This window comes from Homarus americanus, unplaced genomic scaffold (assembly GCF_018991925.1).
Source record: "Homarus americanus isolate GMGI-L3 unplaced genomic scaffold, GMGI_Hamer_2.0 scaffold2539, whole genome shotgun sequence".
NCBI classification, from domain to species: Eukaryota; Metazoa; Arthropoda; class Malacostraca; order Decapoda; family Nephropidae; genus Homarus; species Homarus americanus.
In genome coordinates this window covers 7,989,346-8,015,962 of record NW_024725489.1, presented here as the reverse complement: position 1 = coordinate 8,015,962, position 26,617 = coordinate 7,989,346, and the positions used below count along the sequence as shown (strand labels likewise).

The 26,617-nt window shown below is 42.9% G+C and overlaps 1 protein-coding gene across 1 annotated transcript; it reads right to left on the bottom strand.

The window, feature by feature from the left end:
* Positions 1-367: 367 nt before the first annotated feature.
* Positions 368-22,668, bottom strand: LOC121865130 (sodium-coupled monocarboxylate transporter 1-like). The gene is made up of 4 exons (XM_042364455.1): positions 22,552-22,668; positions 22,172-22,419; positions 882-982; positions 368-555 (listed from the first exon to the last, which is right to left on the bottom strand). The coding sequence occupies exons 1-4, from the start codon at positions 22,666-22,668 to the stop codon at positions 368-370; spliced, it is 654 nt and encodes a 217-aa protein (XP_042220389.1).
* Between the last annotated feature and the right edge of the window lie 3,949 nt (positions 22,669-26,617).

Genomic DNA, 26,617 nt, shown 5'->3' with positions numbered 1-26,617 from the left:
GGACCAGCTGGATGGAACTAAGAGTCTCAGAGAGGGACCAGCTGGAGGGAACTAAGATTCTCAGAATGGGACCAGCTGGATGGAACTAAGAGTCTCAGAGAGGAACCAGCTGGCGGGAATTAAGAGTCACAAATAGGGACCAGCTGGGGGGAACTAAGAGTCTCAGAGAGGGACCAGCTGGAGGGAACTAAGAGTCTCAGAGAGGGACCAGCTGGAGGGAACTAAGAGGAACTAAGAGTCTCAGAGAGGAACCAGCTGGCGGGAATTAAGAGTCACAGATAGGGACCAGCTGGGGGGAACTAAGAGTCTCAGAGAGGGACCAGCTGGAGGGAACTAAGAGTCTCAGAGAGGGACCAGCTGGAGGGATCTAAGAGGGAGTGTTGAGGTTATCAGTGTTATGTCTGGGCAACATCTTAAACTCCTCCTCCTCGTTGATAATGTCTTGGGTGACTGTGTAGGTGGGGCGACCCTTCACACTCTCCCACACACGCTTGTAGGCTCTGGCACATGCCGGACTCACCACTCCCTCTCTCACATCCTCAGGGCTGTTAGGACCTGCCAGGATTAACGAAGCTGTTATCTAATTTATCATTATTTATGAATCATCATTAGTCAATATCTAAGTTTCAGGATAATTTTACTTGAATAAAATCTGACTCTATTGTTTACAATCAATGTAGAATTACCAGACAAAATCTATAGAGTTATATCAACAAGAACTTGCACAGATTAGCTTTATGCTAAAAAATAATTACTTTTACAGTACATGTTTGAATATTGGGTGGTAATTCTTCCAGGACAAAGACAAAATATACAAATGGCACTTTTCATGTAAAGTAAGTGAGAAGCTGCACGATACCGAGAGGAAAAACTGTTCTCACCTGTCAACAGAGAGACGAGAGAGCTGATTATAAATGTCAGCGCCACAGCAATTATGCCCGTGTAGCAGTAAGAGATCTCGTAGATAGTGTTAGATTGAGTTCTGTGGAAGAAATGTGCATTATAATGAATCCATCTTTCAAATATAATACTTACTGTCATTTGTTAAGGCGGCATTACAAACTAGCAATTTTTCAAACCGGCAAGTAAATGCAATAATAGATCAGGAGATTCCAGATATTGTTCCTGATTGTATTTTTACGAATTCTCTTAGACACTTTTACGTAGAGGCTCGTGACGTCACATATATGACATCACGCCACCGCTGAATTACCAGCGACATCCGAAACTTATAGCTCTTTATCTACTGTGTTCCATACCACCACCTTCCAATACTACCACCACTTACCTGCTACTACTACCACCACTTCCGGCTACTACTACCACCACTTTCAGTAACTAACACCTTCACTACAACCACTTCCTGTTACTACTACCACAACTTCCTGTTACTACTACCACCACTTCCGGCTACTAACACCTTCACTACAACCACTTCCTGTTACTACTACCACCACTTCCTGTTACTACTACCACCACTTCCGGCTACTACTACCACCACTTTCAGTAACTAACACCTTCACTACAACCACTTCCTGTTACTACTACCACCACTTCCTGTTACTAACACCTTCACTACAACCACTTCCTGTTACTACTAACACCACTTCCTGTTACTACTACCACCACTTGCTGTTACTACTACCACCACTTCCTGTTACTACTACCACCTACTTGCTGTTACTACTACCACCACTTCCGGCTACTAACACCTTCACTACAACCACTTGTGTTACTACTACCACCACTTCCTGTTACTACTACCACCACTTCCTGTTACTACTACCATCACTTACCTGCTACTACTACCACCACTTCCGGCTACTACTACCACCACTTCCTGTTACTACTTCGACCACTTCCTGTTACTACTACCACCACTTTCTGTTACTAACACCTTCACCACCACCACTTCCTGCTACTACTACCACCACTTCCTGTTACTACTACCACCACTTTCTGTTACTAACACCTTCACCACCACCACTTCCTGTTACTACTACCACCACTTTCAGTTACTAACACCTTCATCACAACCACTTCCTGTTAATACTACCACCACTTCCTGTTACTAACACCTTCACTACAACCACTTCCTGTTACTACTACCACCACTTGCCTGCTACTACTACCACCACTTCCTGTTACTACTACCACCACTTCCTGCTACTACTACCACCACTTCCTGTTATTTATTTATTTATTTTTTTTAACGTGGCCTCCAGCTTCCCCCAATAGCCACACCTTCGCCACCATTTATTTACCTTAATATTAAATATCCTAATACATAAGAGGCTATCCTATGAGTGTTAAATTAGTTGAGCCGCAGATCTATGCGGCATTCAGTGACTGTAGCCTCATAGTCAATATCTGCAGCAGTTGTCCGAGTAGAGGCAGAAGCTCTCGTTCCCCTGAGGCAAAGCAAAGCCGACCGAAGGAGAGAGAAAGACAGTCGACATCTCATCCAGGCTGTGACATAAATTCTGGGCTGCTGCTTCTGTTCGGAGATCAACTCCGCGAGTCTGGCGTAGAAACATCTTGCACTTGGGCCCATCCCACCAGAGGTTGTGAACACTAGAGGAGTGAAGCTGCCTTGATCAACGTTTTGAATTCTCTCCCCATATGCCCTTCTCTTGTCGTTCTCGTTCCTCCTATGTGCAGCATCGAGAGCTAGGTTACGGTGACATGCGGCCATGGGATCAAAAATCCTGATGTCGAAGAAAGCTCGCTGTCCCCGGGTCCAAAATCCTCGAGCACTGACGTCCACGCGGGCTTCGTTAGATGTGTTTGAAGTCCTGTGTTGGAAGATCTCGCCATCCAATGGAAGGAGGTCCTGTTCTACCATGACGTCCCGGCAGATTTCCTTCAACATATTTGCTGTGAGATCCCTTACCTCGTCATGCCTCATGCATATGAAGCAGACCATGGCGTGATCGCCATCATAGGAAGAGACACACACGCATTGGGAGGGCAATCCTTCTACTGGCCAACCGTACCTTAGAGCAATGGCATCTGTAAATTCTTGTTTATTGAGACTGAAACCATTTGCCATTGTCGGTAACGTAGTTAACCAGTTCGAGGCGCCCACCTCCTGCGCTATAACTACTTTTTTTTTCAAATTTTCTGGAACCTGCAGCAATCGTTGCTGCAACTTTTCATTTTGGCAGTGCTGTCGATCTGTCGTAATGGACCTAAGAATCTTATTTACTTCGCTGGTATCCACTTCCCCTGTTGCATTCTGGGCAATTATGTGGTCCGTGAGGGCTGCCATGAGCTTAAGTGAATTTTGATGTTCAGTGGCAGCAATCTCCTCTGGATTAGTTAGTCCCATCCCTCCCAGTCTTGGTGGAAGTGCAAGAAGTGCTCTTTCTGCTGGGGTTAAGTCAGGGTGTTTCACTAGTTTGGGAATGAACTTGACACTGATAGCTTCTTCCAGAGGGTGGAGGAGGGGTCCGATCTCAGGGATGGTACGCATCAGGTAGTTCCATCGATGCTTGACTCCATGGGTGAATGCTGCAAAGGCCGCATGTGGCTCTGTGTTAGCAATCTCAGACAGAGCTTGGATTTCACTAACCCACTCATTCACCTTTCCCGCCATGTACTCGGTCTTGAAGTCCGTAGTGCCAATTACTGCGCCTAGATGTCTTTGGCCGTCCTTAGTTATTTTGACCTCACTTCCGCCAAAAACCTCCAATGCCCGTTCATAATGTTCTGGCTTCACGATGAGGAATGACTTGCTGGCGTTTGGGTGGTACCCTATTTGTGGACCTCGCTATGTTACCAAGTCCCACCACTTTTTGATGCACTCCACTTTTCCTGCTCCTGTAAGGTCATCAGCATATGCCACTTGTTTGACCCCAGTTGTTTCAAATTTTATTTCTTGTTGGAGCACTGATAGACCAATTGCATACATTGCCATTGCAACGGGGTCCCCCTGTGTTGTTTCCTCGGTCGACTGTAGGATGGTATCACCTCGTAAAGCCTTGTTATTTACTATGTAGAGGTCTGAAGGATTCCTATACGAATTTTCAACATACATCGCAAAGCTTGGACACTTGATCTTGATGTTGTGCAGTGCAGCCTTGCGGTTAAGTATGTTGAATGCGCTTGAAGCATCCACCAGGAGAACGGCCTCACAATCACGCTGCTCAAATATCAATCTCATGGCGTGAATGGCCGCCTCCCCACCAGCCTGGTGGCCAGCACACACTTGTAGGTTCCCTGCTGCTGCCCTGACATCATCCTTTACCACCTCCATTATGCACTTTCCGATGATCCGCCTCAACACTTCCCCCACCCCTATAGGTCTACATCCTGGTTTCTTTTCCAGAGGAATAAGGCGGCAGGCCGTCAGGGCCTGGAGGTGATGGCAGCTAGAGGATGCAAGCTTTCTTGCAAGGGCGGCAATGGCAGTGCAGAGATCGCTTGCTACAGGGCCAAACTTGTTTGTGCTGAGGATGACTCTCCAACCGTTTGCATCTAGACCTGAAGGGCCGGCTCCTCCTCGAGTCTTCAGTGCCTTTTTCCACACCATCTCTCCTGTTATTTTCTCGAACAGGACAGCATTTGGTGGGATATAGTCACCCTGGAACCTGATGCCCTCATCTTCGCTTGCAGGGGGATGTTTCACTTTCAATAGTTTTAATGTCTCTCTGTTTATTGGCATCACCTCACCGGAGGATTCCTCTGTGAGAGATCTTACCGCAAGAGACACTTTTCCCACACGCATTTTGTTTCCAAATTTTCTTGCCACGTCATCGGTGTTTTGCTTTCCGTCACCCATAATTTTTAGTCTCTCCTGCAGTGTTCTTGCTTCACATAGGAGATCATCTAGGGCCCCAGTCTGCCACATTGTCAATCTTCTCTTCATTGCTGCCACATCTTCTTTGTGCTTAGCCTTTTTGTGTGTCCTCTGACAAAATAGATGTGGTATTATTGCCAGTATTTGAAGAGCTAGGGGGGCGAGGAAGCGGTCCTGAGTGTAATCAGTCATGAAGCGAGTCATCTCCCGAATCATTTCTTTGGTGGCCGCACACTTGGGTGGTTCAAATAAGTAAGCGGGCGACCACTTGACAATTTCTGAGTACGTTTCTTTGACCCATATGTCTGCATTTTCCATCGACATGCCATTCCACTGAGGTGGCTGTCTCTCATTCTCCTCGTGGACACCTGCTACTAAGGGAGCAGCATTTGTTAGTACTACATTTTCGGGTTGAGTAGACTCACTGCTATCATTTCGGATATCATCGGGTAGTTGGGTCCCGGCGATATCCACTGTGGCCACCTGTGTCGGCTCCCTGCGACGTGGGTTCCGACACTGGTCTAGCTTCCTGCAATCCACACATGGTCGGTTGTTTCTCGCACAAACACAATTTGTGCAGTTTTGGTTCGGGCTAGCACAGACGCAGCAAAGAATGTTACCAGGCATAGTGAACAGCACCTTGGGCGACGGTTACGTCCGCCTCCGAACATCTGATTTAGTCCCAGGCACAAGATTATACTGGTTCTTATGAGGGAAGGGCGGAGAGGTGACAGGCTGGACTGCTGTGTCCAGGTAGTAGGGGCATAAGTGCGCGCGTGGGTGTGTAGGCTACCCCCCCTAATAGCGACCATCCATACATCAGAATGATACACTATGGACAAGAGTTTGTCACACCAGGCACTTGTTTATATATCCTTGGCACAAATAACCACTATTTATATGGTCTCACTGGTGTAATATCAGTTATGTATACTCACTTGGTTCGTCGAGACCCTATATTTAGTGTCCGTTACTATGGTGGGGGGGGGGGGGCGACCGCATGGGCAGCACTCTCGGCCCCATAGGAGCGATAGTCTCGGGACCACCCCTGTCAAAGTAGGCCTAACGACACTGACCTTGGCGCCGAGCCTCCTCATTATCCCACCACCGACCCAGCACAGGTCACCACTCACTTGGAGAACGCCGGTGAACACCGGGAATATTTACAATTTATGCCGTAAGGGATGAGAAGAAACCTTGGGTGGCAATGCTTAGGGTGATATCCGATATTCACGGACACATTGTCAAATTCCCGCTCCCACACAGAGAGTATGTCCCCACCAATAACACTTTAGATCAGGGAGGACGTTCCACCACACCCACGCCGCGCTGGCCGCCTACTTCCTGTTACTACTACCACCACTTTTTGTTACTAACACCTTCACCACCACCACTTCCTGTTACTACTACCACCACTTCCTGTTACTAACACCTTCACTACAACCACTTCCTGTTACTACTACCACCACTTCCTGTTACTACTACCACCACTTCCTGCTACTACTACCACCACTTCCTGTTACTACTACCACCACTTCCGGCTACTACTACCACCACTTCCTGTTACTAACACCTTCACCACAACCACTTCCTGTTACAACTACCACCACTTCCTGTTACTACTACCACCACTTCCTGCTACTACTACCACTACTTCCTCTTACTACTACCACCACTTCCTGTTACTACTACCACCACTTCCTGTTACTAACACCACCACTTCCTGTTACTACTACCACCACTTCCTGTTACTAGCACCATCACTACCACCACTTCCTGTTACTAGCACCATCACTACCACCACTTCCTGCTGTTACTACCACCCTTCCTGTTACTAGCACCATCACTACCACTACTTCCTGCTGTTACTACCACCACTTCCTGTTACTAACACCATCACTGCCACCACTTCCTGCTACTGGTGGCAGCAGGAGAATGTAAGTAATTTCACTCGTGTGTAGGAATAGAGAAGAATGTGGTTCTCCCAGGATAATCCACGGAACAGAATATAACTAAGTAAATCTGAGAATAAAACAAAATAAACAAATAAGCAAAAGTATTAAAAGAAATACAATAAGCACCAAGAAAGACAGAAAATGAAGAAAATAAAAGAAATATAACCAAGAAAGTTATAGACATAAGAAGGTAAGAGCCAAACTTCAAAAGTCGTGATATTACACTGGAATGAGGTGAGAGTGTTGGAGCTGGGTGAGAGGAAGTTAAAATGCTTGGTGGTGACCTAAGCGGCCATGTGGGATACACACAGAAGGTTTGGACAGTGTGTATGGTGAAAAAGGCTACAGTACAAGGAATATGGAAAGAGTAAGAATATTAAAGTTTGGATTTACACTGAATATGGTTGTATCTAATATACTATAGGAATAGCCGTGTGTCTGTCTGTCTGTCTGTCTGTCTGTCTGTCTGTTCTGGGCAGCCGAAACGGCACAATCGTTTTTCATCAAACTTGGTGGAAAAATCGCAAAAAAATTCGTAGAGTGGTAACAAACCTGGTCCCATGTCGATGCTTTTTTTTAGGAAGGCATTAATTAACCATTTTATTTACGCTGGCAAAAGTTGTCGCTGTACGTTGTCAGCCGGCTGGACGATTGCAGTTATCGTACGGCTCCCTCCTCCTCCCCCCACTTTTTCTCTTAGCCTACTTTTTTTTTAATGTTGTTTGGATTAGTAAAGGAAGGAAGATGAGTAAATAGAAGAAAGACGGGGAAACAAAAATAGTTAGAGATAACAGGTGGGGGGAGCTGAGTTTCATCATGCGTCTGGATGCGCAGTTTCACCGCTACCACATGATCTTACAGCTACAGTTAATACTTATTCCTGTGGCTGACTGTACATGGAAAAGGAGAAGAGATAAAAAGATAATAACAGGAATGCATGGAAAAGATGACTACAATAGACACAGGGTGAATATAGACAGTGAAACAGACAGGAGGTTGACAAAAATAGACAGATTCATATATGCACAAATAGACAATATGGCAACTAACATGACAGACAAACAGACAGCTGACTGACAGGTTCACATTACACCAGGGGTCACCAAACTACGGTCCGCGACGTCAGTTCATCAGGCCCGCCGTGGTAGCTCCGCCTACGCCCTGACGTTACCATGGTTTCCATGGCTTTCGTTCTGGCTTGCAAGTATTGAACAGAATGATTATGCGGCCCGCTCTCGTCATTCTTTCAGTTATCCTGCCCACTGTGAAAAAAGTTTGGTGACCCCTGCATTACACAAACAGGCAGACACACACCAACAACGGATAAGACAGACAGATTTGACGACACAAAGAGTACAGACGGGCTTATAATCAAACACCACGCAGATGAACAGACAGTTGGGATGGCAATAGACAGGACAGATAGACTTGAGACAGATTAGAAGGCATTTATAAAGAAGAATAACACCAAATTGACCATAGCTACGTCAGTGAGGGTAGGAGGTCTTACATCCACCAGAGTAAACAATAAGACGCATTGCAAACTAACACCCTCGCGCGGAATGAACATCGATGGTCGGTCAGTCATGTGAGATGGGCCTAAAACTGACTGATGTAGATGATGACTATGATGACTTAACACAGGTGATGACTTAAGCAGATGGTGACTAATCTAACCAGAATTTAAGTCACTTCTCTTCATAATATAATTTATCTCGGAATGATCATCGGTGATTCATAATAATAAAAGAATTATGATTTTAACCTCTCTTTATGGCGAATATTTCTTTAACTACTTATTCTAACCTTTATTCTATTCCTTACTATAGTATACTAGATACTTACACTAGGCTACCTAATAACCACGACCATGATTATAACAACCAGGACCATGATTATAACAACCACGACCATGATTATAACAACCACAATCATGATTATAACAACCATGACCATGATTATAACAACCATGACTATGATTATAACAACCACGACAATGATTATAACAACCACGACTATGATTATAACAACCACGACCATGATTATAACAACCACGACTATGACTATAGCAACCACGACTATGATTATAAAAACCACGACCATTGATTATAACACCTACGACTATGATTATAACAACCACGACCATGATTATAACAACCACAACTATGATTATAACTACCACGACCATGATTATAACAACCACGACTATGACTATAGCAACCACGACTATGATTATAACAACCACGACCATTGATTATAACACCTACGACTATGATCATAACAACCACGTCCATGATCATAACCACAACCATGATTATAACAATCACGACCATGATTATAACAACCACGACCATGATCATAATCACGACCATGATTATAACAACCACGACAATGATCATAACCACGACCATGATTATAACAACCACAGCCATGATTATAACAACCACAACCATGATTAAAACAACCACGACCATGATTATAACAACCACGACCATGATTATAACAACCACGCCCATGATTATAACAACCACGAACATGGTTATAACAACCATGAAAATAATTATAACAACCACGAATATGATCATAACCACGACCATGATTATAGCAGCCAGGACCATGATTATAACAACCACGACATGATTATAATAACCACGACTATGATTATAACCCGACCATGATTATAACAACCACGACCGTGATTATAACAACCACGACCAACCACGACCACGATTATAACAACCACGACTATGATTATAACAACCACGACTATGATTATAACAACCACGACCATGATTATAACAACCACGACCATGATTATAACAACCACAAATATGATTATAACAACCACGACCATGATTATAATAACCACGACTATGATTATAACAACCACGACTATGATTATAACAACCTCGACCATGATTATAACAACCACGACAATGATTGATTATAACAACCACGACAATGATTATAACAACCACAACCATGCTTATAACAACCACGACCATGATTATAACAACCACGACTATGACTATAGCAACCACGACTATGATTATAACAACCACGACCACGATTATAATAACCACGACTATGACTATAGCAACCACGACTATGGTTATAACAATCACGACCATGATTATAACAACCACGACCATGATTATAACAACCACGACCATGATCATAATCACGACCATGATTATAACAACCACAACTATGATTATAACAACCACGACTATGATTATAACAACCACGACAATGATTATAACAACCACGACAATGATTATAACAACCACAACCATTATTATAACAACCACGACTATGATTATAACAACCACGACTATGATTATAATAACCACGACTATGATTATAACAACCACGACTATGATCATAACAACCACGACCATGATTATAACAACCACGACCATGATTATAAAAACCACAACTATGATTATAACAACCACGACCATGATTATAACAACCACGACCATGATTATAACAACCACGACTATGATTATAACAAACACAACCATGATTATAGCCACCACGACTATGATCATAACAACCACGACAATAATTATAATAACAACGACTGTGATCATAACAACCACGACCATGATTATAACAACCACGACCATGATTATAACAACCACGACTGTGATTATAACAACCACGACAATAATTTTAACACCCACGACTATGATCATAACCACGACCATTATTATAGCAACCACGACCATGATTATAACAACCACGACTATGATTATAACACTCACGACTGTGATTATAACAACCACGAAAATAATTATAACAACCACGACTATGATCATAACCACGACTGATTATAGCAACCAGGACCATGATTATAACAACCACGACAATGATTATAACAACCACGACTGTGATTATAACACCCACGACCATGATTATAACACCCACGACAATGATTATAACAACCACGACTATGATTATTGTATGATATGGACACAAAGTAGTACCTTAACTGTGTATCCTTATATTACTCTTATTGGTTATGTATAGTAAAGTATTACAGAACATGTATTCTGTGTGGTGTCTCCATTTGTTATGCACCATGCTGTGTATGTGAATTATCATACTTACATTGTGTGTATTCAGCTTGTGAATGCTGGCATCTGTACAGGCCAGCGCGCAGTGATACATAGAGGGAAGACAGCCAGTCCTTGTAGTGTGGAAGCGAGCTTCTTGGTCCCTTTGTATATATATCTCCCGTACGAGAATAAGAACCTACTTATAAGATAACAAGTGTTTGTGTATACCTTCAGTAGTATAGAACATTTTGGAGGTATCAAGACGAACACAGATGGCTCAGTGATTATTTCTCAGTGAGATAGAGTGGACAAGCCTTCCCGCCCAGACTGTGTTAATGGCGTCTCTTCTTCCGCTTCATCATGGATTTACAGCAAGACTACTACAAGCCTCTAGACTTACAGTGTTGTGAAGTGCTATGCTGTGTACAGTGCTGTGCTGTGAAGTGAAGTGTTTTGTGAAGTGATGTGTTGTGTATTTTAATCATAATTGTCTGTGCAAATTGCGGTCAGATGACTAAGGGAGATGGTCCAGCAGTGCGTCTCTAGTCGGAGGGTAACTAACCGACCAGCGCTCGACGCTGCCCAGTTGCTCCTACGTCTGGCAGCGAGCCAAGCCTCCCCTACCGCCAGACACACACACACACACACACACACACACGCATTCACCTTATATTAAATTCTTGTGACTTACTTCAAACTTCTGTAATTCTGTGCATAGATTACGAGGGGCTGACCCGGTCTTTTGCACAGATAGAGTACAGAAGCTGTCGGCATGTCTCACAGGGATTAAAAAGATGCCCTGGACGATGGGAGGATGAGTATAAATCTGGGAGACCTCTCCCCACCCACGCTCAGGCCCCACGTTCCCCACAATGACAACGCCCAGTCACCCACAGAATGTCCTCGTTCGTCGCGAGCAAGCTCTCCTGCGATGCATACGTCCACAGATCTCCTTCAACTGATTAAGTGGATGGAAACTTCTCGACTCCAGGACGATATTGCAAGGAGAAATGAGGAAGAAATTCGGTACAAAGAGTCTGAAAGACGACACCACAAAGAGGAACAAACATGCAGAGAACTCGAAGACATACGTAGAAGTGAGGATGACCTGAGAAGAAGAGAGGATCAAGCCAGATTTGAAGTCTTGATTTCTCTGTTAGCCTCCCCACAACGATCTACCGTACAAGATTCGTCTGCTGCTACTAATGTTGATACGACTAGTGGTACTGGTACCTCATTTCCCAGAGTCGGATCAACAACACCTCAAAAGGCTGCAGTACAGACGCCTCCCTCTCTGAAGTCTGACGCTTCTTATCAGATGTTTCGGGAATGGCGTCGACGTTGGCAAGACTATGCAACAATGATTGACTTGTCAAGTTTATCACAGCCGAAACAGATGATACAGCTTCGTATGTACCTGTCCTTAGAGACACAACGTACTCTCGAGCACACACTTCAAGTGCCTCCTACGACAACTCTGACGGTAGAGGCCGTGCTCGACAAGTTACAGGAACATGTTAAGGGACAGCGCAACGAAGCACTCAGAAGAAGAGAACTCCTCCAATGTAAACAGCTTGATGGAGAATCTTTTGATGCATTTCTTGTAAGAATCAAGAGATGTTCAGAGGGAGTTGATGTTTGTCCTAGAAATTCTCAAGTCTGTGAAGAGACACAACTCAAAACAATCATTTTAACGGGTGTCCGAGATGAAGAGCTAGTTCAGCGTCTCATTTCCCTTGACCCCACTTCCTCCCTTCAAGGTGTAGTTACAAAATGTCGAGCGTACGAGGCCGCCAGGTGTGCGACTTCAGCTTTACGTTCACAACCTAACCAGGTGAGGGCGATATCTTCCTACAGAAAGGGTAAGAAGCAGCAAGGTAACCCCACCCCTTACCCTCCAGCTACACCTTCAGCAGCAGCTTTATGTAACAGCTGTGCGAGACAGCATAATTCCTCCCAGTGCCCAGCTGCTCAAAGCGTGTGCAGAAGTTGCGACCGCCAGGGTCACTGGGCTTACACAGTCAAGTGCCCTGCTAGCAAAGTTCAGTGCAGACTTTGTGGTCGTGTGGGCCATTATGACAAATGTTGTCGTAAGAAGACACGGAAAGGACACCACCTAGGATCCAAGAAGTCATCCTTAGGTAGTGCTGGCGCGCCCCCTTCTGGCAAGCATCAAGACGCTGTGTCCAGTCGTTCCTGCCGTCGTGTGCATTGTTCCACAGACACGACGCCCCATCACATCAATGTCGTCATTTCTTACGGTAACTTATTATCCAGTCTTCAGATGTTACCTGACACCGGTGCTGACGTCTCAGTAATTGGTCCACAACACTTAGCAAGTTTGGGAATACCCGGGAGCAACCTACAGCCCCCTCCTCAGACAACGAAACTGACAGCTGATGGTTCCAAGATGGCTCCAGCTTTGGGATCTTTCTGGGCTACTCTTACTTTTGGTAAGCAGTCTTGCTCAGCCCGGATTGATGTTCATGGTGGTATCCCGACTCCGCTTTTATCATATGGCCATTGTCAAGAGTTGGCCATTATTTCCATGGAATTCCTCAAACCTATTTTAAAGGTCACCCATGTCAACATGTTGAAGGAACTCTCTATCTCTACTAACACGTCCCCTTCTGATGCAAGAGCTTACCTTCTCAAGGAGTTTGCTGACGTGTTGGTTACGAAGGAATCTTTGGGATCCACACCACTCAAGCCGATGGTGGGTTCACCTATGAAGATTCATCTTAAGGATGGTGCCACACCTTTTGCCATCCACACCCCTAGTTTGATTCCTCACGCCTACAAGGAGCTAGTCAGACAAGAGCTTGACTCCATGGTTGCTCAGGGAATCATCAAGCCGGCCGGAGACGAACCTTCACCTTGGTGCCACCCTCTCGTCCCCGTCGCCAAACCTCGTGGTGGAGTACGAATCACCACCGATCTGTCAAAACTTAACCAGCAAGTTTCCCGTCCAGCCCACCCTTCACCCACACCCTTCGCAGCTGTTCGAAATGTGGACCCGAAGGCAAAGTTTTTTACAACGATGGACGCCTTATGTGGTTATTGGCAGATCGAGTTGGCCGAAGACCAACATTTGAATACATTCATCACACCATATGGAAGATATCAGTATTGCAGAGGCCCCATGGGATTTGCCGCTACGGGCGATGCATTCTGTCAACGTGGTGACGCGGCCCTTCAAGGAGTCACGAATTGTGTCAAGGTGGTTGATGATATATTATTCCATGACGAAGACTACTGTGCCCACCTCTCCCGAATATATGAAGTTCTCACCAGATGTCGAAAGTACGGGATTACCCTCAACGCTGACAAGTTTGTAGTCGCCGCACCATCAGTGAACTTCTGTGGGTACACTCTCTCAGCATCAGGTATCGCAGCTGACCCGGAGAAGTTAAGTGGAATCAGAGATTTTCCAACCCCTGCCAACCTGACAGACCTCCGTTCTTTTTTGGGTCTGGTCAATCAGCTGGCTGAATTGACACCTGACATCTCCGCCGCAGCCCAGCCGTTACGCCCCCTGCTGAGCCCCAGGAGGACATTCCTTTGGACCCCAGACCATCAAGAGGCCTTCCAGCAAGTCAAGCAAGCCCTCTTGAGTCCACCTGTCCTCGCCTGTTACGACCCAGCCCTACCCACCGTCCTCCAGACTGACGCCTCCAGACTCTACGGCGTTGGTTACGCCCTTCTGCAGGACTATGGCGGTGGACAACTCCGCTTAATTCAGTGTGGATCCCGGTTCCTGACGGACGCTGAGACCGGTTATGCCACGATTGAGCTGGAGATGTTGGCTGTTGTCTGGGCGATGGCGAAGTGCCGCTTCTACCTGATAGGACTTCAGCACTTCACCCTCTTCACGGATCATCGCCCTCTTGTACCTATTATTACACTGCCCTGCATAGTTTTTGAGGTTTGTGTATTATTAAGCTTTTCTGGGTGTATTTTGCATGCTGATCTCAAAAATGTTATCCATTTTGCTCAATCAGGTCAGAATTTTGTGCTATAGCATTTTAAGCGGAGATTCAGGTAAAATATTGGCATTTTTCACTCAAAATGGGGTCCTCATATTCGTTCATTAAAAAAATCATCCGAGACATTGGCAAGCCTCACAGAAAAGATTTCGGTCAGTTTTAATGCCCTTACGATGCATTTAAATACACCCACGTGCTCGCCGGCCCTTTAAATGTCCGCCGTGATGCAAAGGAAAAGAGTATATGTCCGTGTTTTTATACATATATTTTTTCACAATTAAATTTCTTTTTCATCTGGTGGTACATGGCATGTACTAGCAACCACCCCGATGTGCCTCTAAAGTCTAGACCCTCAGTCAGTGTCTCTCGAGACTTCAAGAAAGTGGGAGTGTGTGCGTCTCTCTCTCTCTCTCTCTCTCTCTCTCTCTCTCTCTCTCTTACACACACACACACACACGCATATTTCTAATCATATACACACCTGTTTTTTCTTCTTAAAGAGTTGTACATTTAATCATGAATCGGAAGTGCAAGAACGACCCGAACAGGTTTTGCTATGTATGCGGTAGTGTAACAATGACAGACCGACAGTGCATCATTACTCCCCTAGTGAAAAACTTATATCATGCATACTTTGGAATGAAACTTGGAGACCAAGATAAAGCTTTTGCCCCTCACATGTGCTGCAAAACATGTGTTGAAAATCTGCGGCGCTGGAGCAACAAGAAGATTCAACGTCTACCATTTGGCATTCCTATGGTATGGAGGGAAGGCAGAGATCATACCAAGGACTGTTACTTCTGCATGACAAACCTTCAGGGTGAGTTATACTAATACATCAATACTAATATATCAAATGCAGTATGTTCATGCATTCTTAAATATATCTGTAAGTTAATATGTTATGCTATCTTGATACTAAATCTTTCGTTCACATTTCAGGTATAAACAGGAAGAACAAACATCATGTTAAGTATCCAGATGTACCCTCAGCCATCAAACCAGTTCCTCACGGACCAGGAATACCAATTCTAACTCCACCAGAAAACTATAGGGACATGATACTCGATGACGATCATGATATCGATGAAGACATAGAAGAGACTGACGCTTCTAGTACATACTTGCCCACAGCTTCTGCAAAAGATCCCATACCCTTCAGTCAAGCTGAGTTGAATGATTTAACAAGAGACTTGTGCTTGTCTAAGGAGTCAGCTCAACTACTAGGATCACGGCTTTGCGAACACAATGTCTTAGCACCAGGAACAACATTTGCCTGGTACCGTAACCGTGACAAGGAATTTCGCAAGTTCTTCAGTTTTGACAAGGAAACTTCATTGGTGTATTGCAACAATATCAGTGGACTCATTGCAGCTATGGGAATATCATACAATATATCAGAGTGGCGGCTCTTCATTGACTCCTCAAAAAGAAGCTTGAAAGCTGTGTTGTTGTTCAATGGAAACCAGGTCGCGTCTGTTCCGGTGGGACATTCAGTGCAGATGGATGAGAACTACAACAACATGGAGTATCTGTTAACTGCTCTGAAGTATAAAGACCACAATTGGAAGATTTGTGGAGACTTCAAGGTAATTTAATACACCAAAAACAGTTGCTTTCAAAAATTTATATTTTGTTGACAGTTTTTCTAATAGGTAATTATGTCTGCCGACATACTGTCATATTATGAAGTGTTAATATCTTTTATTAATAAAACTATTCAGCTAAACATATTTTTAATCTGTTTTTTCCACAGGTTGTGTCCATGGTGCTGGGCCTACAAGGTGGTTACACCAAGTTTCCATGTTTCCTCTGTCTGTGGGATAGTCGAGCAGACAAGCAGCACTACATGCAATGTGACTGGCCTGCAAGAAGTGGACTTACTCCAGGTTCTCACAATGTTGTTGCCCATGCTCTGGTGAATCCGCAGAACATTCTTCTTCCGCCACTGCACATCAAGCTCGGTCTGTTCAAAAACTTTGTAAAGGCACTGGACAAAAAAAGCCAGGCTTTCAATTTTCTGAAAGAAAAATTTCCAAAAGTCAGTGAGGCAAAGCTGAATGCAGGAATTTTTGATGGCCCTCAGATCAGAGAGCTTTTCAAAGTTCCCAAGTTTGATTGCAGCATGGTTGTAAATGAGAAGAAAGCCTGGCATGCCTTTAAGTCTATTGTCTCCAATTTTCTTGGCAACTACAGAAGTCCAGAGTATGGACGAGTTGTTGAGGACCTACTTCTGAGCTACAAAGTTCTTGGTGCACGCATGTCCATCAAGATGCACTTCCTCAGCTCCCACTTGGACTACTCTCCAGAGAACTGTGGTGATGTGAGTGAGGAACAAGGAGAACGCTTCCATCAAGATATCCGTGTAATGGAGGAGCGGTACCAGGGTCGCTGGGATATCAACATGCTCGCCGACTACTGTTGGTGTCTGAAACGGGAACCCCCAGACACCAACCACCAAAGAAATTCTCTGCGACAGCCATTTATGCATGTCTAACTGTAAAGGCATCTATGTAGTTGACATATTTTGGTCCTATGTGTTGTGGTTACATTTCTTATGATATATTTTGCATAAAAATTTGGACATCATATTTAAGAATTTCGATTTTTTCCTAATTCCCATAGCATAAAAATCTGACCTAATTGGGCAAAATGAACGGCATTTTTGGAATCAGCACGCAAAATACATAAAGAATCAGCTAAGAAACCCCGCACCTCATGAATTTTTTTTCAAATGCAGCCCAGTGTTATCAATCACTACTCTTTGGATGCAGTAGAGAATCCTCGCCTTCAACGTTTGAAAGAGAAGCTTTCGCCTTATCTGTTCACGGCTGTGTGGCGTGCGGGTAAGCTGTTGTGCATCCCGGATGCCTTGTCCCGCGCCCCTGTCAGTTGCCCCACCCCAGAGGACGAGACGTTGTGTTCTACAGATGCTGCATCCCTCAAGTCAGTAGTTTCATTGAAGGCCGTCTTCACATCAGAAGAGTCTACAGCACCGGATGCAGACAAGACCCTTGAAGATCTCCACACCGCAGCCCGGGCCGACCCTTCCTACATCCGGCTCGTCGACTGTGTGTCCCAGGGATTTCCATCTAACCGATACGACCTTCATGAATCGCCACTCCCGTACTGGAAAATACGCGAGGACCTCTATTGTGACGGAGACCTCGTCTTGTATGGTCCACGAGTAGTTATTCCTGCTGCCCTACGCCGCCGTACCTTGACCCGCCTTTACGACAGCCATCGAGGAGTGGAGGCCACCAAGCGACGGGAGAAGCAGACTGTATTTTGGCCCGGAATCGACGCGGACATTGCAAGTACCGTCCGTGCCTGTGAGCCGTGCCAAATTCTGCAACCCAGCCAGCAACAGGAACCTTTAATGTGCGACGATAACCCTTGAAGACCCTTCGAGTCTGTGTCGGCCGATTTCTTTGCAGTGGCAGGGAAGTCCTTCCTCGTCATTGCCGACCGACTGTCTGGATGGCCTGTTGTCGTCCCCTGTGGTAGTGATACAACGGCTATTGCTACCATCCGGAATTTCAGGCATTACTTCAGAGAAGTTGGTGTTCCCCTCCGCCTCAGGACTGATGGAAGACCCCAGTTCACCAGCCACGAGTTCCGGGACTTCATGGACCGTTGGGGAGTCCGTCATGTCGTGACCTCGCCCCACTACCCCCAGGCGAATGGACACGCTGAAGCCGCAGTCAAGACTGTGAAACACCTGTTCCTTAAGGTGTCACCCTCAGGAAATATCGACTGCGAGGACTTCGATCGAGGTTTGTTGGAGTTACGCAACACCCCGAACTTCACCGGACGCTCCCCAGCCCAGGTTCTATACGGACATCACCTAAAGGTCTTGTGTTCCTGCCCACCCGAAGTCTTTTTCTCAAGAATGGCAGACCAAGACTGAGGAATGTGACCGCCGTGCAGCAGAACGAGCAGCAGATGTCGCTGATCGGTACGACTGTCATGCCCGCCCCCTTCCCAGGTTGAGTATTAGCCAGCAGGTCAGGATTCAAGATCCGGTATCTCACTGCTGGGACAAGGTTGGGGTTGTCATGGGTATTGGCCGGTCCAGGGACTACCAAGTGCGTCTTCCTAGTGGTAGAGTATGGTGGAGGAACCGTCGTTTCCTCCGACCTATGGAGCTGCCTAGTGTTGACCCTTCCCCAGTTGAGTCCCCTAATGTTGATGTCCTTACAGTAAATCCATCCCCACCTTGTGTTTCTGCCCCAGTACTCCGCAGGTCCGAGCGACTCAGAAACAAAAGGTCCGCTCAAGATGAAACTATGAGCGTATAGGGGGGAGGGAGGTGTATGATATGGACACGAAGTAGTACCTTAAGCTGTGTATTATTATATTACGCTTATATTATTCTATTAATTATGTATAGTAAAGTATTACAGAACATGTATTAATTCTATGTAATATCTCCATTTATTATGCACCATGTTATGTATATAAATTATCATATTTATATTTTATGTATTCAGCTTGTGAATGCTGGCATCTGTACATGCAAGCGCGCAGTAATACATAGAGTGAAGACTGCCAGTCCTTGTGGTGCGGAAGTGAGCTTCTTGGTCCCCTTGTATATATCTCCCGTACAAGAATAAGAACCTACTTTTAAGAGAACAAGTGTTTGTGTATACCCTGAGTAGTATAGAACATTTTGTAGGTATCAAGACGAACACAGAGTTACCAAAAGGAGAGTGTGGAAATCTAAGGAACAAAACATAAGGAAAGCATATCAAGTTGGGTTGAAAAGAGTGGACTCTGCTAGCAGTACTGAGAGGGGTAGTGGAGCGAGATACTGGGCCAAAATAAAGGACTTTCTGCTGACATGATGTGGGGCAGGGAGAAGGGCCAAGCCAGGCATGCAGTGACAAGCCGATGGATTATAAAGTGAATAGACAAATAAGGGAAAAAATAAGATTGCTTGAAGCCTTGAGGATGTGTGGTGACAAGGAGGAGCACCCGATGGCCAATTACAGACACAGACGAAAGTTTACAAGTCAAAGGAGCATGAATTAATCCCGAGCTTCCAGTAGCCGTTCCATTCTCTTTTCTTGCCAATTGCTTGCTTCACTCATTCTCTTTTAACTCTTGGATATGGTCTCTGAACTGGTTCTGGTACTCATAAATTGACTCCGATCCATATAAACTTCTCGTTCACAGTCGGTCGTAATTATTATTTTTTTTCCAAACCTCTTTGATTTCCTTCTTATCAACCAATAAATTACCATGTGACAACAGACCACGTGGTGTCCCCATGATGCTACGACACCACGTAGTGAATGAGTTGCTACAACATCAAGTGAGGTTCCTCATAACACCATCTGTGAGGGAATTATTACACCACATCAGGCCCCTCATACACCATCTGTGAGGGAATTATTACACCACATCAGGCCCCTCATACACCATCTGTGAGGGAATTATTACACCACATCAGGCCCCTCATAACACCATCTGTGAGGGAATCACTACATCATCAGGCCCCTCATTTACCATCTGTGAGGGAGCTACTACATCATCAGGCCCCTCGTAACACCATCTGTGAGGGAATTACTACACCACGTCAAGCCCCTCATAACACCACCTGTGAGGGAACTCGTACTCCACGTGATGCCCTCATAACGCCATCTGTGAGAGAGTTACTACACTACGTGTCTGCTGTTCAACACCTCAGCTCACATGATCTACGTGTGTAAACATTAATTTTTATGTTCACTGTATGTTCCTTCACCTCTCTCAAATGAAGGCTTTTGTTAAACCACCAATGTATGTAATAAGCCATTTTATGTCCAATGTATATTTTCAGCCTTCTGGCTGCAGAACTTTTTCAATAAACCGTTTATTATTATTATTATTATGAATATTATTATTATTATTATTATTATTATTATTATTATTATTATTATTATTATTACTATTATTATTATTATTATTATTATTATTATTATTATTATTATTATTATTATTATTATTATTAATATTATTATTATTTTTATTATTATTTCTCACGCACTGCTCACCAAACATCCTCGTTCATACCCGCTATTTGCCACTCTACTTCTTTACTTTATTTCTTACTGGTATGTAACATATTTGCTAATTTTTGTGTATTTATCTTTGGTGTTAAGTTCTAAGTTGCTGCTAATTTTTGCGTCTTTGCTCTGTGTAGTTATTTGTGGTAGGTTTTAACAATTAATAATTCCATGTTTTATGTTCAGTGTCATTTTTTTTTGCTATGTGTTTAATATAACCAAAGCTGTATTCAATTTTATTTGTCATGTTGAATTTTATACTGTTGTAAGTCATGTCTTCGGTCTGACGATGACAAGAGATATTGTCTAAACGTTACCCAACAAATGTTGTTGTTTATCATTATGTTGGTGGTGGCATTCATCCTTCGTTTACGCTTCCCCCGAGGAGAGTCAAATATTTAAGTTATACTAGTCAAGTTTTTTGATCTGACAGGTGGGTACTTGTAAACCCGGACGTACGGCATAGAAAACAGTGCGTTAATGTTCGAAATAAGGCAAACACAGTATTGGGTTTTATATCTAGAAGTGTAAGTAATAAGAGTGCAGAGGTCTTATTGCAACTATATCTTGCGCTAGTCAGGCCGCACCTCGATTATGCGGCTCAGTTCTGGTGCCCTTATTATAGAATGGATATCACTTCACTAGAGTCAGTGCAACGAAGAATGACGAAAATGATTCCGGGACTTAGAAACCTTCCATATCAGGATAGGTTAAAGAAACTTAACTTGCATTCCCTAGAAAAACGAAGAGTGCGGGGAGATATGATAGAAGTATTAAAGTCGGTGAAAGGAATCAATAAAGGGGATATAGATAAAGTTCTTATAATATCCGAGCAGGATAGGACTCGGAGCAACGGATTTAAGTTGGATAAGTTTAGGTTTAGGAGGGAGATAGGAAGGAACTGGTTCACAAATAGGGTGGTGGACGAGTGAAACAAGCTTAGCAACTTTGTAGTTTGTGCTGGAACTCTGGAAAGTTTCAAAAGGAGGCTAGATAGATTCATGGATGATAGAGAGTGGTAGTAACTCTCGACAGGAGCTGCCATGCACAGGCCAACCGGCCTATTGCAGACTCCTTATTTTCTTATGTTCTTATGTTCTTATAACCTAAACGTCCATTATTCAACATTAAACCGCTAATAAATGCTTTACACTATGTCCTGTTTGAATTCCTTTGTCACCTATTTAAAGTTTGACACATTACTGCTTCATGGTGTGTATAGTCAGATCGTGAAACAGATGTAGTAAATGGACCAAAACATCAGACATACAGCTTGACAAGTAAGTAAAACCAATTAGAGTTTGGTGGTACTGACCCATCGACAGCTGTGGTGTTGGCCGGCACAGCATCAGGCAGAACGGTGGTCGTCAACATAGTATCAGCAAGACGAGTGGTATTGTTGACGAGGCCGGTGACGGTGGCGTTAAGGAAGAGGGCAAGGTTCTCCGGGCAGCCCTCAGTAGACAGTGGCAGGCGGGGAGGCGACCCCCCTCCTCGCACAAATTTACCAATAACTACCCAAACACTGAAGATGAACGACAGTACGAACCCCACCACAGCTCCCTGTGATGATGGGAAGCAGCAATATTTACCAACAGATACCGTCATTAGATATCGCTATATAAAACAGCTCTACTTTTATCACATGGTTCTTATGGTATGACTCAAAAGATCAACTTTCCAGTCTTGTTTTACCTTTGCATTGACCCACGGTGCACAGACTCCTGTAAAAAATAGACCATTAACTGGGCCTGCCACGGTAGACACGATGCTGCTGGCAACGTGGAAGATGCTACCCAGCTTCTCCACCATTAGCCCCATACATATGCCTGCCACACCAGACATCACAGCTGCAAATTTAAAGTGAATGTTACTCCAAACATTATTTCTGCATACTTGGATACAGTCACCTTTGATATTGATGTTGATATTGAACCAGTTTGTTTATTTAGCCAGAAGAATACTTATACAGAATGGACAATAATAACAATATTGACATGGCTGAGCCTGTTGAGAACCTGAGTTCTCATAGTGGCACCTGATATATACTGTACAGTACAGTTCAGTATATTTATCTCGAGGAATTATTGTATAACATTTAGTATCATCTGGTATTATTTGATCATTATTTTTTTTACATATATCTTATAAGTAAATACATATTTTGCAGTGGAGTTGATATACAGTAATCTGATAAGGGAGGGAAACAAGACAACATAAGATAAGCAAATAGACAAACTGAAGCCTAATAAGTCACCTGGTCCCGATGAGATATTTGCCAGAGTATTAGAGGAATGTAAGGATGAGCTTAGTATGCCCTTAGCAAAGTTGTTTAACATGTCATTAAAAACAGGTGTAGTACCAGAATCCTGGAGGATAGCGAATGTAATACCGATTTTCAAGAAGGGGGATAGATCACTATCCTCTAACTACCGCCCAATGAGTCTAACATCATTAGTAGGTAAATTACTAGAATCAGTTATTTCAAACTCTATTCGAAACCACCTAGAGAAGCACAAGTTGATCAATGATTCCCAACATGGCTTCATAAGCTGGCGTTAATGTCAAACTAATCTATTAACATTATTTTCATCAGTTTTCGAATCGGTAGACGAGGGGCACAATTATGATGTGGTATATCTCGACTTTAGCAAAGCCTTCGACAGAGTCCCCCACGAAAGACTAATTGGAAAGGTAGAAGCGCATGTCATCAAAGGTAATATCCTTAAATGGGTTAGGGCGTGGTTACAGGACAGGAAACAGCGAGTGAGCATAAACGGCACTAAATCGCATTGGAGCAACGTCACTAGTGGAGTTCCCCAAGGCTCAGTACTTGGACCATTATTATTTATTATATACATAAACGACATAGATATCGGCATAGACAGCATCATAAGTAAATTTGCTGATGACACTAAAATAGGACGTGTAATTAAATCTGACGAGGACTCTGCAAAACAACAGGAAGATCTAAACCAATTTTTCGAATGGACGGAAAAATGGCAGATGAAATTCAATGTGGACAAATGTAAAGTACTCAGTACAGGAGATGTAAACAGGGAAACCAGTTACCAGATGAACAACGATGCCATTGTGGTATCCGACTGCAAGAGAGATTTTGGAGTAATGATAAGTAGGAATCTTAAGCCAGGTAAACACTGTGTTTTTGCTCGTAACAAGGCTAATAAAGTACTTAGGTTCATACAAAGGAGTGTTAGTTACAAGACTAGCGAGGTCATCTTAAAATTATATCTAGCGCTCGTGTGACCTCACCTGGATTACGCAGTTCAGTTCTGGTCACCGTATTACAGAATGGATATAGAATCATTGGAAAGAATCCAGAGGAGAATGACAAGACTAATCCCGGGCATTAGGAACCTTGAATACAGAGACAGGTTAAAGCATCATAATTTGCACTCCCTCGAGAGACGTAGAGTGAGGGGCGACATGATAGAGGTGTATAATGGAAGGCAGGGCTAAACAAAGAAAACATTACAAAGGTACTCAAACTATCCAACCAAGAGCGAATTCGTATCAATGGTTTGAAATTAGACAAATTTAGATTTCGGCGTGAAATAGGTAAACACTGGTTTGGAAACAGAGTAGTGGATGAATGGAACCAGTTACCAAATATCATCATTAACTCGAATATGCTGGATTGCTTCAAACATAGGTTGGATGCTTATATGAGCAATAGGAGTTGGGTATAAACGGGACTGCCCAGTATGGGTCAATAGACCCGCTGCAGTTTCCTCCATTCTTATGTTCTTAAGATGAAACAAGGGGACAGGCACAGTCAGGATCATACATATATATATATATATATATATATATATATATATATATATATATATATATATATATATATATATATATATATATATATATATATATATATATATATATATATATATATATATATATTGTTACTGCAAGAGGTACATAATTATGATGACATATAAACAAATGTTATGTTAGGCTGTAACTCATGTCATGTTTATTGGGCATGCGTGCCCATATGCAATGTAGAGTGTTGAGATGGTTGAAGATGAGAGGCCCAGAAGGAGGTTGGAGGGTGTGAAGGGAGTTTGTTTATGTATAATTATAATCACCTGACTCAGCCATAGCTGACCAGCCAAGGGGCCAGGCTATAGGGTGGGCATTTCAGTATAGCTACCCATATCTTAGAGTCAACACCTACCCTGGCTTCTCTCTAGACTTTCAACACGTAAGTTTAACTAGTACTTATTGTGTACACAGGTAGACTGTGTCATTGTTTTTGTGTTAGACTAATTACATAGCCATGATTGTTATGTAAATATATATTGGATTAAACATTTATGTAAGAGTGCCTATGTATGACTTACTTGAAATACTAAATGAATTGTATTCAACAGGTTTGACCGAATTATAATGTTCGTGTACGACGTGAGAAGTATTATTCACCCTCTAACCGTCTGATTGGCGGTTACAATATATATATATATATATATATATATATATATATATATATATATATATATATATATATATATATATATATATATATATATATATATATATATATATATATATATATATATATATATATATATATATATATATATATATATATATATATATATATATATATTATATATATATATATATATATATATATATATACGCAAGTAAATCACTGTAGGTGCAAAGATCTAGGTATATGCTGATAACTTATAAGGAAAGAAGGTTAATGATGTCTTAAGCGCTTTGTAATCTTACATATATATATATATATATATATATATATATATATATATATATATATATATATATATATATATATATATATATATATATATATATATATATATATATATATATATATATATATATGTATACCTAGATCACGCGCACCTACAGTGATTTACTTGCATAAATGGATTCCACGCGTCACTTCTTCATCCTCTCTACAAGCTGTCCTGGACTGTCTCCTTTCGTTACTGAATACTCCTCTTCGATGATCAAGGCCCACAAATTGAAAATACGTTTGAAATTTCTCCAGACATGCCTCAGTGAAAAAGTTATGCCTAGATCAATCCTCCCACAACGTGTCCTGAAGATGTCTGACCGCCCCTTTGATGAGTTCCAAGAAATCATCCTTAAGAAACATTTTGAAATAAAGAAAATTGAAGTGGATGAAGCCTTCCGTATTGTAAGACAAAAAAAGCGTGCTTTTAATATGACCATACCGAGTTATTGGAAAAAGTTCATGTTGGACTACTGTTTTGATAACCTGAGACGTGAGCGTTCTGATCTTCAAGCCAAGATAGACCACAAATTGGCACTCCTTATTAGAAATAGTGATTGGACTAAGGATGCCAATAACAACTGTGTAGTGAATCTCTCCTCTAAACAACTAGACAATGATACCTTGTGTGCCCTCGGCTATGGTTTAAGTTTTGATGGTTCTAACAAGGGAGTCGACAGTATTGACATAGCCAGAGCATTTTGCAATTTGGAGAAATTCAGTAATTTGACAAGTGAAGAAGTGAACATGTGTAAAGGTGTTGTGTATGCATCTATGTCCAAGCCTTGTGTTCCAAACTGTCCAGAAAGATTCACCCAAGCAATCCAAGCCCTTAAGAAAAATAAGGATCTACATGTCAATAAAGCAGATAAAGCCAACACAGTAGTGATTTTAAACAAAGATGACTATATCTCTAAAGTGAATGACCTTTTATGTGATACTACAACATATTCTAAACTCATAAATAATCCT